We start from the raw sequence: 17,769 nt of genomic DNA, 5'->3' as shown, positions 1-17,769 counted from the left end.
ATGACCTACCTGGCTCACACAGGCCACGCCCAGTTTGGTGCTCTCGGGCTGGCCTGTTTGGGATGGATGCTCACCGGCGTGGCTCTTGGACTGATCCAGTGGAGGGTGTGGCAGGTATCGGACAGGGCGGTGATCACCTCCGGTGTGGCATGGGTCGGACTCTGGAGGGTCTGCTTCGCCAGCCACACCGTGGTGAGCGAGGGCTTCAAGGTTATGTACTGCAGGTACATCATGCTCACCGATTCCTTCACGCCACCTGAGATTGCTGCAGGTCAGGTCCTCATGCTCCTGTCTCTGCTGGTGGGGGTTTGTGGGAACGCTAGTGGTGTTTACTCCATGAGGATCGTCTACTTTGGGATAGGTAAGAACTCTACGGTCCGCCGCGGCTTCATCCTCACGGGAGTGCTGTGCCTCCTCGCTGCTGCGATATCGCTCGTGCCTCTCCTCTGGAATCTGAGCGCTGTGGTGACCAATCAGACCATCGAGTTCCCGCCCGAGTTTAAACTCCCCCCAGCACCTGAATCTCAGCACGTGGGAGGCGGCATTGGTGTCGGGATGGCAGGATCGGTCCTGATGATTGTCTCTGGGATTATTTTCTGCACATACCGATTACCAAAGAGGCCTTTGAGAGAGCAGGTGCACCAGGAAAATGACACCCGGGGGGAAGATAACCCCACATTTGAGTTTCAGGAACACTTGTGAGGAGTTTGTGTGTGATAAAATGGACAAAAAAAAAAAGGTTTTTGCACAGACTTTACACTCGTTTCTTCCTTTTAACTCCTCAAATGTTTACAGTGACTCATCTAGTTTTATAATCTCAAGGAGGATGACTCATCTGCTGACAGCAAACACCCATAACACCCTCACCTTCATATGCCTGAGAAGCAGGAAAATGAAGATAACATGTTTCTTACAAAACAGACAACTCTTTAACTTATGGTTTAAAATTGGAGCCAAAAAATCCCCCTTATAGACAAAAGCTGTTAAGCTACTTTAAAAACTGCATTGATGCGTTAATAACGCTCATCTGCTAAATAGCTGAATGTAAATGTTACACAGTGTACTGAATAAATTATTGTGTGCTGAAATTATTTTATTACACTTCCTTTTCAGATTACGTCACATTTTCAATGTTTTATTGCACCTCGACTGAAGTAAATGTGAAAGTGAGAATACTGTGACGGGGGTCTGTGTGTACAGCGATACCTTTAATCTGCAGATTTCTGAAAACAGCTCAATAAATTAAACACAAACATGAGTCACAAGAAAGGCACTAAGTGTCCCATCTGTAAGCTGTGCTGTGGATGAATGTGGTTGTTTTGTCTCAAACGGGAAAATTCCCACCACTGCTCTTCAAAGGTCTAAAACTGTTTGCTATTTAACCCTCTTAATATTTTATTCTTGACTGTAAATACAAATGATTTTTACTGGTTTCCTTCTGCTCAGTCAGTATCTGACCTTTTCTACTTCCCTTCATGCTTTCGTCATGTAAGCTTTTGTTCCTAATTTTATTCTTAAAACAAAGAACATTGGTACAGTACATGGTAAATTACAACAATAAACAATATAAAATGTTTTTAAAAAATTGGGAAATGATAAAGTACATGATAAAATGCAATATTTTTTTTATAAATAATAAATAAGTAAAAAACTAAAATAGAAAACTATAAAAAAAAAATGAAATGCAAGAATATAAAAAAAATATGGCATACTATTTTAGATATTTTTACTAAAGATATAAAGAAAATGGCAATTATAAAAATTTAAAGCAGAAAATAAAATTTAAAAATTCCTAAAATTAAAAAGTCTAAAAACAAAATGCTAAATTACAATAAATACAAATATCATGTAAGCATGATGTAAAATGCAAACTATTTTAAAAGTGTAAATTATAAATATAAAAGAAAATTAAAAAAAAAAAAAATCCAAGTTTACAAAACTCAATTATTTTAAAAAAGATATTCATACAACCAAAAATTCTAAACTAAAAACTATATCTTTTAATTATAAAATGTAAAAGTATAAAAATAAAATTCAAGCGTATAAATAAAAATATTAAATTTTAACCTCATTATTACAATGAAATATAAAATTAAGAAAAATGCAAAATGACTTATTAATTGTGGTAAGTTTTACATTTAATTTGATAGTGTAGCTGCACAAACTGATGAAAACAAATGTGTTTTCTGGACAAAAGTATTGAGATTCACCTATTTGTTATTAAGAACCGTTGCCATAAAATCAAGCACCCAGTCACACAGCCTATTTGTGACATAATGGGTTTCCTAATGGGCTCGCTCAATTTGTGTCTGGCTCTTAAAGGATGTAGTGAGTTCAGTGATCCACTGCTCAGTATGAACATCTGGAACAGGACAAATATTATACGAAAAGCATAACAGGACCACTTTAAATTATTGGACTACAACAAGTGCATAAAGCAGGCACGCACGCACACACACACACAAAAACATGCAACACACCTAAGTTTTGTTTTTAAATATTTTATTCAAAAAAAGCCAAAAGCTCATCTCCAGAATTTCAAACCATCTGTATCAATGTTCCTCGAGTGGCGGACAGTCCCTTCACCTCACCGAGATCGGCGTTATGGCTCAAATAACAGCCCTGTACGTCTGGGTGGAGTTTGGGTGGAGCAGATATATCACCAATGCACAAAAAGGACAAATTTCAAACAGCCGGCCAGGTTGAGAAAATCTTATCTACCTATTTTTTTTTTTTTTTTTTTTTATGCACACACCTCTGGGAAATGACAGCCACTGATCATTACTTTATTTAACGTTGTTTTTCCTGCTATGAACTCTGAGGTGCTGCTTTAACCTGATTTAAATGTGAGTCAGAGCTCTGGGGCTGCGTTTACCTTCTGGAGGAACTTCATACAGTACACAGATTAAGAGTTTCACTCCAAAACCAGGAAAGCAAAGCTTTAAAAACACGCGCCAACACCACAGCAGAAGACCTTTCTTTGCACAAAACTGCCAGAGGACTTCAAAAATCTCTGTGACTGTCAGCGATTGAAACGTGTCTATAACAGGTTTATATTTTCATACATAATTACAGAATGAAACCCTCAAACATATTAAAATAAAGACACTGGAGATATACATGGCATATCATTCACACACACTAATACTGAATACAACATATACACGTAAAGAGCAAGTCCTTTAAAAATGGGTTCAAATCTGAAGTAGTTTCATTTCAGGTTGGTTATTATCATCTTACAATATGGTGCAGTTTAAGAAACATGGCACACGGAGGATGATCAACATAAACTCTTATGTTGTCCACTTCTTATGATGGACTGTCCACTAATCCAGCTGTTTATGAGCCCTGAATGTCACACAAAACAGGTGGAATGAAACGTCTAACCTGTTTCTTTTCTCCCCAAACATGAAAATGAAAGCTTAAAAGGAAGAGTTCATCCAGAAATCCCTGACTATCACCACGCTTACACCGGGCATCGACAGGTGAGCTCACTTTTAATCTCAGCTACAATCGAAAAGGACAAATATTTAATGGCTCTACCGCAGCTCAAGCAAGCTGACGAAAAGATGGCTGTCCCAGCCTCATTAATTTGTATGTACTGGACATAAAATATAAATCATTTTAATACAAGGGGTGCTACAAATGGGAGGTCTGTACAGCTGTCAAATTAATCCAGAATTATGGCTTCTAATAAACATGACGACCAGGATCAAAAGAATGTAAAAGAAATTCTTTTTAAGCAACCACCTGTTTCTCCAAAATAGGGTTTTTGTGGGTTTCTCAGGTGCTTCACACGTACAGAATCATCCAACAGATGCTGAACATCATGTCTGTTTTCCATACAGTGAAAGATCCCCAAAACATGTGGCCTGCGTCATAAGCCTCATAATTTCCCTTTAAAGGTGGTTAAGTGAAATTATTGTGTTTAAAATTACCCACAAGCTCCCTCAGAATGTAAAGAAACAAGTCCTACGTGTTGTGTTTATGAGATGTCAACTCAGGCTGAACTAGGGCTGAGCTGTACTTTGACGTTATACCAGTTTCTACCACAATATGGGTGCAGTGAGTCAGTGTGGCCTTTGTTTAGTCAGACAAATTATTAAGAAAACATTTTTCTTAACAGAGAAAGCCCCTGAGGAAATGGTGATAGGACTAAAAAGAAATAAAACGCTGCCCCCTGCTGATGAAAACCAAATTCTGCATTTTTTGAATTTGACTGTTTTAACAAAAAAATAGATACCGGTAAGATTTGTCTTAAAGGTTAAACAAATAGATGAGATACTGTATTAAATGATCATGATTATAGTTCAATCATAACTTGAGCTGTTGTGAGTGACAGCAACCAGATGTGGGTCGCATGTTAATGCCAGGTGTTAATACAGCATATCTGTTTCAGCTTCCTAACCAAACTGAGGATATGGTACTCCACCCCATCAACCAAATACGGCCACTTCTGGCTCAAAAAGAAAAACATAACAGCAGATGAAATGTTGAAACTCCAAAAAACAGGTGATCCCATGGTGGCTACAACCCTAATATTTAGTTTCCTTTCCAATATAACCCAAATAAACTGCTTGTGTATGTACTGTGTAGTGTACAAATATAAAGGATATAGGCAAATTTTTTACTCCAAAGATCCATGTTTACAGGGTTATAGAAGGCAAATAGCAGAAGACCTCAAATTGGGCATTTTTAGCACGATCAGAAACAAACCGACCTGCTAAACTTGACAGCTTGCTCCAACCTTTTATTGTCAGGAGGAGTTATATTTAATCTATCTTGGTAAAGAGGTGGGGCACATTCAAAAGAAGAAGATCAACTCAAACTTTCAAACTATCAAATCCCATACAGTCATCGGCCCAGAACAAAAAACAGCGGGTACTGAAAATAGAGATTAACAAGGAAACCTGAAACTCGAGGGTTGAACTGAAACAGAGCAAACCTTTTTATTCTGGGTGAACTAATCCTTTTACTGCAGCTGCTTATTATAGGATCATTTATTTCTTCTGAAATAACTACATGGATGATTAAAAACAGGCAGGAAAAAGAACGTTTTTCTTGGTAAATGTGGGCTGAATTCATCCCAGCACTTCAGAGAACCGGTGGTCCATGTCCTCGGCCTGTTCGCCTGCCTGCCCACACACACATGTAAGCCCTAATTGAGTCCGTTTTGATCCAGATGGTTTGAAACTGAACAAAAATACGTACATACATACAAAATAAAATACAAAATAAGTAAAAGAGGAGGAAGAAATAAAAGGCTTTAGAAATGTGGGAGGTTTAATTGTTCCAAAGTCCGCCAGTCTGTTCTTGATACACCTCGATGACGTCCTCGTCCTCCATTCCCAGCTGGCATTAACACACAGCACAGAGACACGTTTTAGTACAACAGTAATTCACTTCCTGTTATTTGCAGCTCACCAAATCCTGCCTCACATCCAACCCCAACCCCTTCGTCACTACGTCCATGAACCCTCTCCCTGAGACTCGCCCCACCCACTCCTTTGATTTAGATGATAGACCCCAGGTATTTAAACTCATCTACCTTCACTTTTCCACTTGGCCCTTTCTCTAATTCACACACACATATTCTATCTTGCTTGTACTGATTTTAATCCCTCATCTTTCCAGAGCACACCTCCACCTGTCTGGGCTCTCTTCCACCTGCTCCCTACTCTCACTACAGGTCACAGTGTCATTTGCAAACAAACTGACCTCATCTGTCAACACGTCCATCAACCCTACAAACATGGTTATCAGAGCTAATGCCTGATGTTATTCTACTTGATGTAATCTGTTAGTGCAGTGGATAAATGCATAGCTGCATTAATACATCAGAATGTTTGACTAACATAAAAAAAAAAAAAATCATTCATACAGGTGCTTAAAGTATTCATAATAAAGTTTAAGGGCCATGCAAACAAGTTTTATACAAGTTTCCAAGGGAAAAAACAAATAAAAACAAAAATAGGAAATAATGAGATGGATTTAAGATATGAGAGGAACCTGGAAAAAACTGGAGCGTTCACAGGGTTGCAAATTTAAACACTTTCCACAGTGTAACACAAAGTCAGTTAAACTTCAGGGATATCAGTGTGTCCAGTTAGGAAGCAGAAACCACCCAGAATCCATTTCAGCCGCTTTAATTTAATTGAACTGTTTAGCAGACCGATTTCTCTCTAGTTTAGCTTTGTGTTAGTGTCCTTGTCACTGCTGCAGTGCTGGAGCCCTGCAGACCATTCAGAATGATCAGGTAATCCAGCTCTTCCAGGACAAGACAAAACAGCTTGTTATGCCTTACAGCACATTTTCAAGAGTAGAGGAGATAATCAGGGGATGGGCTGTCACACAAGCAAAGGTCCAGCAGCAAGACAACCTCCAGCGAGCTGTTAGTGAGCATGTTTCTGACCATAGCTGGACTGGCCATCGGGCCTCCCCCTTGTTTAGCAATCACGTGATTTTTGCGCATTGCATGCCGGGAACTCGTGGCAAAACAATCCAAGTACCGCATCAAATGCAAGCATTTGCAGCAACGCAAAACGTTCATTCTCCGGTTCCAATACCTTCTTGTTTTTTCTTTGCCGCACAAAAAAGGAATGTACAAAAGAAAAGGAGAACAAGGACAAAGACAGACTCGACTAAGAAAGACAAAGAAAAGATACGAGGAAAAAAATCAAAGGTGTGAAAGGGTCAGACCCTTACGAGCACACAGAGTGGACAAAAGACGTTAGCGTGCTGCCCAACTTTCACCACGCTCAGATTTATAATCATACGGTTCTTGGAGTGAGTGCATACACTCATGAAGTTCAGTAACTTCAGGTCACTGCAACAAGCCCAGGTACAGTTTACCGACGGATGGGTGCAGGACCTTGAAACGCACCGTGTAGAACGAAAGACCATCGTACGAACAAAGGTAAGTTTACCAGTCTCACAAATCGTCTTCATAAATACACAATCGCAAACCGTTTATTAATATAACCTTTGAGCTCAACGGTAATTAATTAGTGGAAATAATTTCTGGTAGCATCACAGAAATGTAGCAGTGACAATAATACTGTATGCTGTAATCGTACTGGGCAATTAGTGATACAAAAAACCTGTTTTATCCTGTGAATAAAAGTATATGTTTTTGTCAATGTACCATAATAACAGAAGCGAAACACAATATTGTGTCAGGACAATTCACTATTTATGCACAATAAATAAAGGAGCATAGCGCGACGATTTCTGTTCAGCGCCAGACTTGCTTGTAACCTATATCACCAATTATGTTAAGAAAAATGACGTATTAACTACTACAAAACTCTGACCTTTGTGGGAATGCTTGGAGCAGACTAACATGTGAGCTCGAGTGTTCTGAGACGTTATATTTGGTATATCCAGACCATCCGTCGGCTCTTACTTCGGAAACATGGCTTAAAAAAAAAATTTCTCTTCAACGACGTAATCCGATAAAAAAACAAACAAAAAAAACAAAACAAAAAAAAAACGATCTCTTTACCCGTCGGCTTCCCGTGGCTGTCATGCGACCGGCTATTGCAGTTAATAATACAACAGCTTCTTGCCATTTTTTGTGTTTCTTTTTATCGCTGTGTAACTGAGTTCAATTGAAAGCCTGCGTGCGCTAGTACCTCTTGCCACAAGTTCCCAGAATCCTTTGCGGTTTTACCCCTGAATGACGTCACATTTTCAATCTTTATCCTGGTGGGCCGGTCTCTAGTCAAAATGCCCGGGCCGATTTTTTGACCCAGTCCAGCCTTGTTTCTGACCAACAATCAGAAACAGACTTCATGAGGATGATATGAGGGCCATGCACTCACAGCGACAAACTGTATTTTATTTGCTGAAATATCTTGGTCGTTTGAGATTAACAGCACTTTATAAATAGTTACTACTCCCTTTCCAGAAGGTGTCATCACACTGGGTACCCCCGCTTGTTTGATTTGGCAGAACGTTATGTTGGATGCCCTTCTTGACCCAATACAAAACAAAAGCACGAAATAACAAAAAGGAAATAAGGACGAGATAATCAGTGCAACACATATTGATAAAAACTGCAGTTTCTCTTATGGCCACTCAAGACTGACTAGTAAAAAAAAGAAAGAAAGAAAAAGAAAGGAGGGACTCTGGATAAATGTGGGGAAGAGCTTAAGAGGACAGTAAAGCCTGAAGATGAAAGGTTACCTCTTTAGGAGTCTGGTTGTCTGCGATTCTCTGTCCTTCAAACAGAAACCTTAGCGTGCTCGCTGGGACGCCCTGGAGGGAAAACACAAACATACAGAGGTTGGTTTTTATGTTTGTTTCTTTTTTTAAAGTGACTTACTCCTGAGCTCTCAGCCCTCTCTGTGTGTGGCCTGCAGTCAAACTTGTGTCACTGAGTAACTGGGAGTGACTGATTTACCTGTCTCTGGCTGTATGACTCCTTCAGCTTCTTTAGATGTGTTGTCATTTTCACCTTAAAGTGGATTTCACTGCTGTCCTGTGGAGGCAAGCAAGGCAGTGATAAGAAACACAATCCCAGGAACTTTATTGTGTTTATGAACCGCCGCTTGCCTGACAATAACCTTCACTTTATATTGTGTCAAGTCAGATTCCACAGCGCAGGCGGACTGTAACACTTAATAACTTGACTCCGTGTCATACACTTCTTTGTGTTGTTCATTGTAAAAGCGTTTCCTAGCATGAATTCTGCTACAATGTCTCAAAGGTTTTAGAGGACTTGGTTCACTGGTGTGTCAAAGATAAGAGACTTTATTAATATTTCCCACTTCTAATTAATATGGGGTTAAATTTTTCATCTCTTTTTTCAGTTATTTCAGAAATCAAAATGTTTTGAGAGTCTGAAACAGTTTAAAATATTCCACAGCCGTCCCTCTCCCCAGCCACCTTCTCCAGTTTATCAGAGGGAACACCGAGGTGTTACCAGGTCAGTCGAGAGATAGAATCGTTTCAGCGACTCCTGGGTTTGGGCCTCCTCCTGGTAGGACATGACTGGAACATCTCCCCGGGCTCCTTTGGGCCAGGCACACACCTCTTGATGTTGTGCTGTTTCCACCACAGCCGGGTTGAAGCCACAATTGTGCAGTCGTGTTAGTTTTTACCACTGATAACCTCATTATATCAGTACAGAAGCTCAGAGAGTCACGTTGCAACAGTTTGGAAAGATGTCGTGTCTTTTATCTAAGACAGATATTCCAAAATTACCCAAATAATCCTAAAAGCAGATGTTTCTGTTACAATTCATATTTATGTAGCACCAAATCACAACAACAGTCGTCTCAAGGCATTTTATATTGTAAGGTAAACACCCTACAATAATACAGAGAAAAACCTCAACAATCAACAAGCACTTGGCGACAGTGGGAAGGAAAAACTCCCTTTTAACAGGAAGGAACAAATTCAATCTGAAGAAAAATCTGGTTCGTAACATATTTGACTTATTTTAATTTTGTGCAAAGACACCCAACCTATTTAGAATACTGAAACATCAGAAATCACAAGTCAACGCCTCAAGTCAAAGTTTAAAAACACAGACTTACATACATTTTTCCATCCATTGGGCAGCAGTAGGGGAGGCATATTTGAACTATTCGTGGCAGGAAACATTTTTATGACTAAAAATATCACAACATCACATAGAAATGTACAGCACTCGCTCACTTGAAAGGTGATGTGCCAACGCTGCCAAACAGAGTCTGTGGAGAGATAGGAATAAAAACTATCCGAGTTTCCCTGAACCACTCGTGTAGTTAGCTTCTAGCTTCTAAGCCCCTTGCAGTCATACTATTCTTACAAGCATCAGCTTGTATTCGTTTGTCTGGAAACTGGTTTAATTAAACACGCATATTAATCACCCGCTATTGTCCTTTCCGTTTTTGGTGTGGCGTAGGACCTGGGTCATGACAGTGACAGTAATATTTATCTTTAACTTTGTCTATTGTGTCCTTTGATGAAATTGTTGCCGAGCATGACTTAGCCCACAGCCAGTTCTTTAGATATTCACAACTGATTTTATTAGAACACAGCAAACCAGTCCTTGTCCATTCCAGGCGTATCAACACTCGAAGAAATGATGGTGAAGGGGCTTGACTTCTAAAGTGTATAATGAACTCGCCAGAAACGTCAGTAAAGAAGCTTGAGTCCTGGAGAGAGGACCTACAGGAGAACATCTCTATTGAAGAGTGTGAGAGGACTTGTGCCAAGGCACAATCACAAACAGTGAACACTCATTTAAATTTCTTGCAGTACAACTGGTTAAAGCATACTTTACGCTTTCTACAGTACCATCCCAGATGTTTGCATAAAATGTGACAAGGAAAAGTGAACGATTTTCCCATGTTTGTGGCAGTGTCCTGAAATTTGAAAAATTCTGTGAAGAAGTAAAACAATGCACTGAAGAAATATTAGAAATAAAAATACATTTAGAACCAAAACTTTTTCTGCTGGGTATTTACCCAGCTAATTGTAACATAACAAGGAAGCATCAGCTATTTTTAGACATAAGGCTGCTGATGGCCAAGAGAATGCCTGCAATTGCTTGGAAAGAGGTGGATAGACCAAGGATGGGTAAATGGATTTCAGAATTAACATCAACTCTGCCCTTAGAAAAGATCACCTACGCAATCAGGGGTAAACAACGAAGCTTTGACAGCATCTTCAAAAAAAACTTTCTTGCAAATAAAGACTTTCCCGTTTGGTGGGAGCCTTTGGGGATGACTCATAAGTGGCCCTCTGCAGTCCATTTGGGATTATGTTTACTGCTTGGCATTGAACGACTACTTTGTAATTTACGTGTAACGTATACCTGCGAGTGTGAGTAATGTATGGTGGGAGTCCCACACAGTTATCCCCCCCACCTTTTTTTTCCCTTTCATGGTGTTATATGTACCATTGCAGTATATGTAAGTTGTGTATGTAAGTTTACAAGGCTCGCAAAATTTCAAAATCTCTGGTAGCCCTTCGGGCAGGCATTCTTCAGTTTTTGGTAGCCCAAAATAAATTTAAGTAGCTCGAAAAAAAAAGACAGCAATTTTTTTATGTTTTGTTTCCGTTACAATATTATACTTTAATGTATAATATTGAAACGGAAACAAAAATTAATCAAAAAAATTGTTAAAATACAAATCACAACAACTGTATAAAAATTACAACCATCAACTCAAATACTTGGTTCAAATTGAACAGAAATTTCTATGAACTTGTAAGAACTGTGTAGAACATGAATCAGTCTGTGTCAGATCCTGAATTTGAAATTTCCACTGAAGTCACGGGTAAGAGACAAGTGGAACCAAGATCTAGGCCATTTGCTTTTTGAAGTCTGCAAAGACTGCTAAATTTTGCCAGTGGTAGTTCACTCTTTGCAACATAGCACGCTGTTCTAAACAGCTTTTTCAGGAGTTCTTGTTGTGCTTGGTTTATTTTTAGTATGTTTTTTACAATTGCTGTTTGTTCTGGGAAAGATACTGCAGACTGGGAAATAATGCATTTCTTGCATTTCTCATGGGTTCTGATGAGGTCTTTCTTAAAATTACTGGTCCCAGTAACAAAGGCGCTTGTCGACTCAGAAATCAAATGAAACTCACAACACACCTGGCAGAACATCATGTTATTTAGCTTGTCATATTCCAGCCACAGAAATTCTTTTGTCCATGAAACCAAAAAAGCTGCGCTTTCTTTTTGCCTCAGTCTGATTTGTCATAACTTTTCCGTTTTGCGGTAGGCTTTTCTTTGGCTGCCCCTTCTTCACCCTGACCTGTCTTATTTGGCTGAGCAGAACTAAAATAAAAGCGTAAATCCTGCTGCTTTTACACACGTACTTACATAACGATCAGCGATTCTTTGCGCACTCAACCTCTCACATGTTTAAGCTTGCTGCGGGAGATTTCACTTGTCATGTTTGAATAGTAAGCTAATGAGTGATAAGACGATGTCAGAGGAATTGGTGCACAATTAATCGCCACTCACCAATCAGTGCTGCTGCTCTCTACACACCGTTCGCGCGATTGCAAAATGAAATTGAAAGCAAAAAACAAGCGCAAATTCAGACGCAATTTCAATATGTCACATATTGACAGTGGCTCATCGATGCCAATGACATAATTACTCAGCTACATTGGCGAAAGAATGCAAAAGCATAGACATTTATTTTCCTTCCTATGATAGCCCGACGAGCAGGGCTGAGTTAGATTTTGGTAGCCCGACTGGAAAAATCGCTAGCCCCGGGACGTCGGGCTAGCGATTTTGCGAGCCCTGGTTTAGCTACTTGTTTTGTTATGTTTTAGTGGTTGTGTACAGGTGTTATGTTCGAAAATAAATAAAGACACTGTTGGGAAAAAAACCCCACTTTGTCTTATTGTGCATTTTGTCTCATTTTGGCAAATACATTATACTCATAATACATTAAAGGCAAGGTGGAGGAAGTTTAAAACTATAGAAAAAGAATAATTCCATCATTATTTAAGATGTTCGATTTCACAGTTACTGTCATTATGGTGTACAGCATCAAGCCTAGCCCTTAAATAGACTGATCAGATCTCAGCAGCCTGAACACAAAGTTTTCAATATGCTGAAAGCTAAAAAAAACACACTTTTACAAACAGAGACAGAGTGTAAAAATATAGAGGAAATGTCTTTAGCCATTAGGGTCAAAGGACTGAGAAGGAAAGATGACTCACTGTGGTTGTTTATGTTGTAATCCATTAAGTGCCAATCATTCCTACTTTATAGTTGTTAGAGCTAGTAGTGAAACTTAAAAAAATCCTAAAATAACTGAACATTGTCAGACAAAACTAAGCAGCAAAAAATAAAACACACTATGGAAACCAATTGAAACTAATTTCAAAGCAAAAAATACAAATGTGGAAAATGATGTGCTCACTGAGTGGCTAAACATTTTTGTGAGGAGGATTCATGGGATTTATCAAGCCTGGAAAAAATCTGAGCTAAAACAAACAGATGATTAGCTGCTGTAGGAAACTGTGTGGTTATTAAAATCCACTGTGAAAGAGAAGAGGATGACCTTCCTCAGGGCGAGTTAAACGCACCTATACGTGCGGCTCTTTCCACCCAGAAAACATCACGGTTGACAGCAGAGATGCGAATCCAATGAAGTGAAATTACGAGGATACATATCCAAGCTTTCTTTGTGTTAGCCAGCTTGACAAAGCCTAAAAGCTCTTCCAGAGATAATGGGTGTCAAGGCACTTATCATCTTTCTCCATTAACTCAGGCTTTCTGCTTCACCCTCCTCGCATGTTAACATGAAAGGGACTGTTCATTGTGTCATTTCACGCTTCCTCCTCACAAAATGGATCAACTGAGCACCGTCCACTCCAATCAGAGACTTTATCACTGAGATCTTTTCTTTAATTAGTGAGTTCATGAGTTACTTTATGAATAAATATATCCATTTTCCCACCCAGTGTGCTTTAAGTCAGCTTATTAGCTACACATTAGAGCTCTGATACTCAAGACTACTGAGTATGTTCACATCTGACTGTCTCCAGTAACATAATAAAGGAGGAAATCTCTGCTTTGTTGCCAGGCCAAAGTTAAATTATCTGTACTGATTGAACAGAACTTGGTGAGCAGCAACCTCCCAATATAACCGCTCAGTTTTCTAATCCATGCCATTAACTGCAAATCCACCAGTGTAGAGCAGATTTAGCAGCATTACGACCTAACAAAGACATCTACAGATTCTCTGCGTCTCCGACTGAATTCCTTTAAATTTCAGAATTAAAGCGACGCACAGTTTGCACGGCTGTAACCTTTTATGAAGGCTTCACAGAACAGAATAGCTACTTTCTTGTCATTCAGAACATAGACCAGTTTGCACACATCAGAATGAAATTTAGGGGCATTTACTCACCATGAGACTGTAAGGTATAAAGCATTTAAAAAAGAAGGATATTTACATGTAAGAATAGAGGAAAAATCTGTCTATATAAACATTCACAGTAAAAAAAAACCCAAACTGAATAGGATCTTAAAAATATACTGCACAGCAATACAGCAGCCAAACAAAGCAGCGCACACTCACTATTCCAGACATACTGGACTGTCCTACATATATGGTCAATTTCAGAAGTTTGCCTCATGCATATATGGAGCAGGGGAGGGGTTACTGTGAGGGGTCATATCTGAAGGTGCATGGCAGACCGTCTTTGGTGGCTTTGTGGCCAGCATCTGTGACATTCAGTGGTCTGTTTTGTTTTGTTAATGCCACACAAAGCAAAACAAACAAAAACGACGACACTACACACTAACGGTTCACTACACACACGCTAAATGTCTCAAATCTCTCAACTTGCCGTTTTCTTTTTCAGCACCATCACTCCCACAACTTCCTCAGCAACCAAATGCCATGTGTTACCATATAACTTTTTCAGGAAAGTCACGTTTTGTTTTGTTCTCATCTCAAGCACTTTCTGTGTGCAAGCGCTGACTATCTAAGAAAAAGCATAGCTTCAATTATTTATCACAGCTCTGGTTTTATCAACTCAAAGTCTGTTTTCCCCTTCAGAAACACAACAAATAAACAGATTTCCCTGACGTTTGTGACATACAGTTGTATATCGTAGGGCTGCAACTAAAGGACTATTTTGGTAGATGACTAATCTACAAATTTTTCTTTGATTAGTCAGTTGGTCAACGGCTATTTTAATAACTTGGGCAAACCTCCTGTTCTAGGCTCCAGTACTTCACCTGCTCAAGCCTGCCCACCTGTGAATATCACCCTGCTGTCTTGTCCCACAGCAAATTAAAATAATGACCCAGGAAATATTTGTTCATATTAGGGCTGCCACAAAAGATTATTTTGATAGTTGACTAGTCACCGATTATTTTTGCGATTAGTCGACTACTCAGATTCTGCATCCACTGGACGTAAAACATACAGCTTATTGCACCAGCAGCATCTGCTCTTATATAACTATCATTAGCTTACAGCTTTAAGTGTTTAAGGTATGTGCTAACTAAAAATAAAGACAAGATGATAGTTTATTACATTTTAATGAAATTTGCAGATTGTTTAGGTGAAGTTTAATAAACTCAGCCGTCTGCTCCTTGCTATCTAAAATATAACAGGACACCGGAGTAAATTCTCGAGCATCTCACACTTCCGATAATCAGTTTTCTGCTTGACGCTTATTCAGCTGTGTGAAAACAATAACTTTAATCTGAGCCAAACCGATTCACTCAGGAATAAATAAAATACTAAAAAAGCCAAACAATAACATTTTTAAGTTATCTAAGTCACTTATATATGTTTAACCCGAGTAGCGAAAGACGGCGGTGGGTTTGAAAACGATTTGCCGAGAGTCCGGTGTTCTCACGGCTCTAGTGAGCCTTGAACCCCGGCTAGCTATCGAGCTAGTGGGTAACAGACGTCTCCGAAAACGTTGGAGTGCTTTTAAAAATATGTGGTGTCTTGATAAACTGAGCAGATATTTGAGGTTTACACAGCTACATTCTCGCCTGAAAATATGTTAAACGTTTATTTTGTGACCCAGAAAGAATAATAAGAGTAAGATTAAAACTAACTAGCTGCCGCCATTTTTGGAAACTGAGCAGGGCCGCGCTATGAATTCTGGGATAGGCTGGGCCACGAAGCGACCCATCCTTCAAATCTGAGGAAAAGCAGGGCGCATTTATCGGCCGCATATGTCGGAGTCTTCGAATTTGTGTCGCTGTAACGTAATCGGCCTACAAATGCAGCCTCAGGAGGATGCGGTTCCTGAATTTGGACACAGCTACGATACCGGACACTGCTTCTTCTTCTTCGGGGTTTAACGGCAGCTGGCATCCTTGTACATGCTGTGCTGTCATCTTCTGTTTCAGTCCCTTATTACACTTTTAAATTCTACTACTTATTCTTGCGTCTTTCGGGATCTTACAAAGCTTCAAACGACGCGTCGACTATTAAATTAGTCGTCAACGATTTTGATAGTCGACGTAATCGTGACTAGTCGACTAATCGTGGCAGCCCTAGTTCATATAAAAAAGCTCTTCTATACGTGCTCAATGTTAAACTGTTTGACTATATACATAATTAATTACTGATATGGTCAAAACCACAGATTAACTACCTAACGTTAGGTGGAAGCGGTTTACTATTCAGAATAAACACTAATATTAATGTGAGTCACTCGTTAAACACGCCAATGCCAAAAGATAATAAATAGCCAATAATAGCCGATAACCTCAATTTGCTGATAAATCAGTCAGGCTCTAAGTGTAAGTGAATAAAACAGAAAGTCATGCGTGTCAAACTTGCTTCGTAGTAAAGGAACCAACTTAAAGGACCACCACCTTTGAGATATTGCAGCATCAATCAAGATAAAGCCAAATATTATATTTTTGTTAAAAGAGCCACTGAGTAGATTTATGGTTGTGGATCTGTAGTTTCAGTTTATGTACACTTTATTTACTATTAAAGTATAAATATACACCCCAAGAATCCTACAAATGCAAATATGCAAATGTTTGGTCAATGTTTTTCATAACAAAACAAACTGGTTATGTCTGATAAGACAGTGTAAAGTGACAGCCTTTACTCTAACAGTCTCTAACTCTTCCCTGGAGCTAACTCTACAATGACACTGTTACAAAAAGAAAATGTAACAAAATAACGCTAAAAAATATGTAAGAAAGCATCATTAATATCATCTAACATATACACACCTGACCAATCACTTTTAATTTGATGTACTCTCCGTCTTTTTTATCCCCTCCGTCTTGGCTGGATGGTTTTGTCTCCTAAAAATAAACAAACAAACCGTAAATAAACAAAACACCTCCAAGCACGACACACACACACTCATATATATAAATATTTATTTAATTCCAGCGCGACTCGACACCCGAGTGTCACTGCTTTGGAAAACCATGTCACTCTGTTTTGTAACAGTTTCTGTTTCGTATTACTGCCAACAACCGTTGCTCCACAGCAGAACTTTAAATAAGAAACCAGAGCTAGCCGCTAGCTGCTAGCTGCTAAAAAAGCTGTGAATTCAGGCCCGAAGCTACACGAGCTAAGAGCTAGCATATTAGATAAGTCGATACGAGCCAGCGGGCATAAATAAAGACCAAGCAGCCTTTCCCCGTTTTCTGCTGGTGACAAAACAACACAGAGCCTTCGGAGCGCATTTCTTACCGTATCTGACATGCTTTTTCTCTGTGTGTGCCCAGGAAAATACACTGACAATAGATGAAGCGTTAGCTCACAGGCGCAGCTCCTGGTTGATGTTATTCGACAGCCGGAATTGACGCATGGGGTTGCTTCTTTCAAAAATAAGAGTCTCTCCAAAGTGAAGCACAGACATGATCGTTTAATTTTGAAAAATATAGTTGGGGTCGATAAGCTTTACTCTCAAAAGAGCAAATTTTACCCTATTTTGTTTGTAAAAAACAAACAAACCCAAAAACAAAACAACAACAAAAACACACTTGAGCCCTATAATAAAGCCTATTACATATAAATTACCCTGTATCCATGTTACTAATAGGTGTAAATGATTAAAATGTATTCCTATCTTCTTTATTACCAAATAAACTGAATAACTGATCACATTTATATAGTGTTTTTAAAGGAAGAGGAAGCCATTGGAGATGGGTAAAAAAAAAAAAAAAAAAAGCCACATGTAGCGCAGATTTGTGACCCTGAAACTGTGGCCTGTTGTTATGAGGCCAGGCTACGGTTTGTCTGTCCAAGAAGGCTGACCAAGATAAAAACAGCAAAGGTCCACATATTGGACAGCTGTATTA

At 39.1% G+C, this 17,769-nt stretch overlaps 2 protein-coding genes across 2 annotated transcripts; one reads left to right on the top strand and one right to left on the bottom strand.

The window, feature by feature from the left end:
• Positions 1 to 702, top strand: LOC146608205 (claudin-34-like). The gene has a single exon (XM_085348788.1). It carries the CDS (start codon positions 1 to 3, stop codon positions 700 to 702), a length of 702 nt encoding a protein of 233 aa, XP_085204914.1.
• Positions 703 to 3,644: 2,942 nt separating this feature from the next.
• Positions 3,645 to 17,251, bottom strand: sumo1 (small ubiquitin like modifier 1). Its single transcript, XM_085347573.1, has 5 exons — positions 17,159 to 17,251; positions 16,687 to 16,761; positions 8,405 to 8,482; positions 8,188 to 8,259; positions 3,645 to 5,352 (listed from the first exon to the last, which is right to left on the bottom strand). Exons 1-5 carry the CDS (start codon positions 17,168 to 17,170, stop codon positions 5,284 to 5,286), a joined length of 306 nt encoding a protein of 101 aa, XP_085203699.1. The 5' UTR covers positions 17,171 to 17,251; the 3' UTR covers positions 3,645 to 5,283.
• Positions 17,252 to 17,769: the final 518 nt, after the last annotated feature.

Source organism: Diplotaxodon limnothrissa, linkage group LG23 (assembly GCF_057381915.1).
Source record: "Diplotaxodon limnothrissa isolate DT_005_m linkage group LG23, D_limnothrissa_male_GT1.1, whole genome shotgun sequence".
Classification (NCBI taxonomy): Eukaryota; Metazoa; Chordata; class Actinopteri; order Cichliformes; family Cichlidae; genus Diplotaxodon; species Diplotaxodon limnothrissa.
Note: the sequence above shows the minus strand (reverse complement) of the source record. Positions and strands in the feature narration are given on the sequence as shown.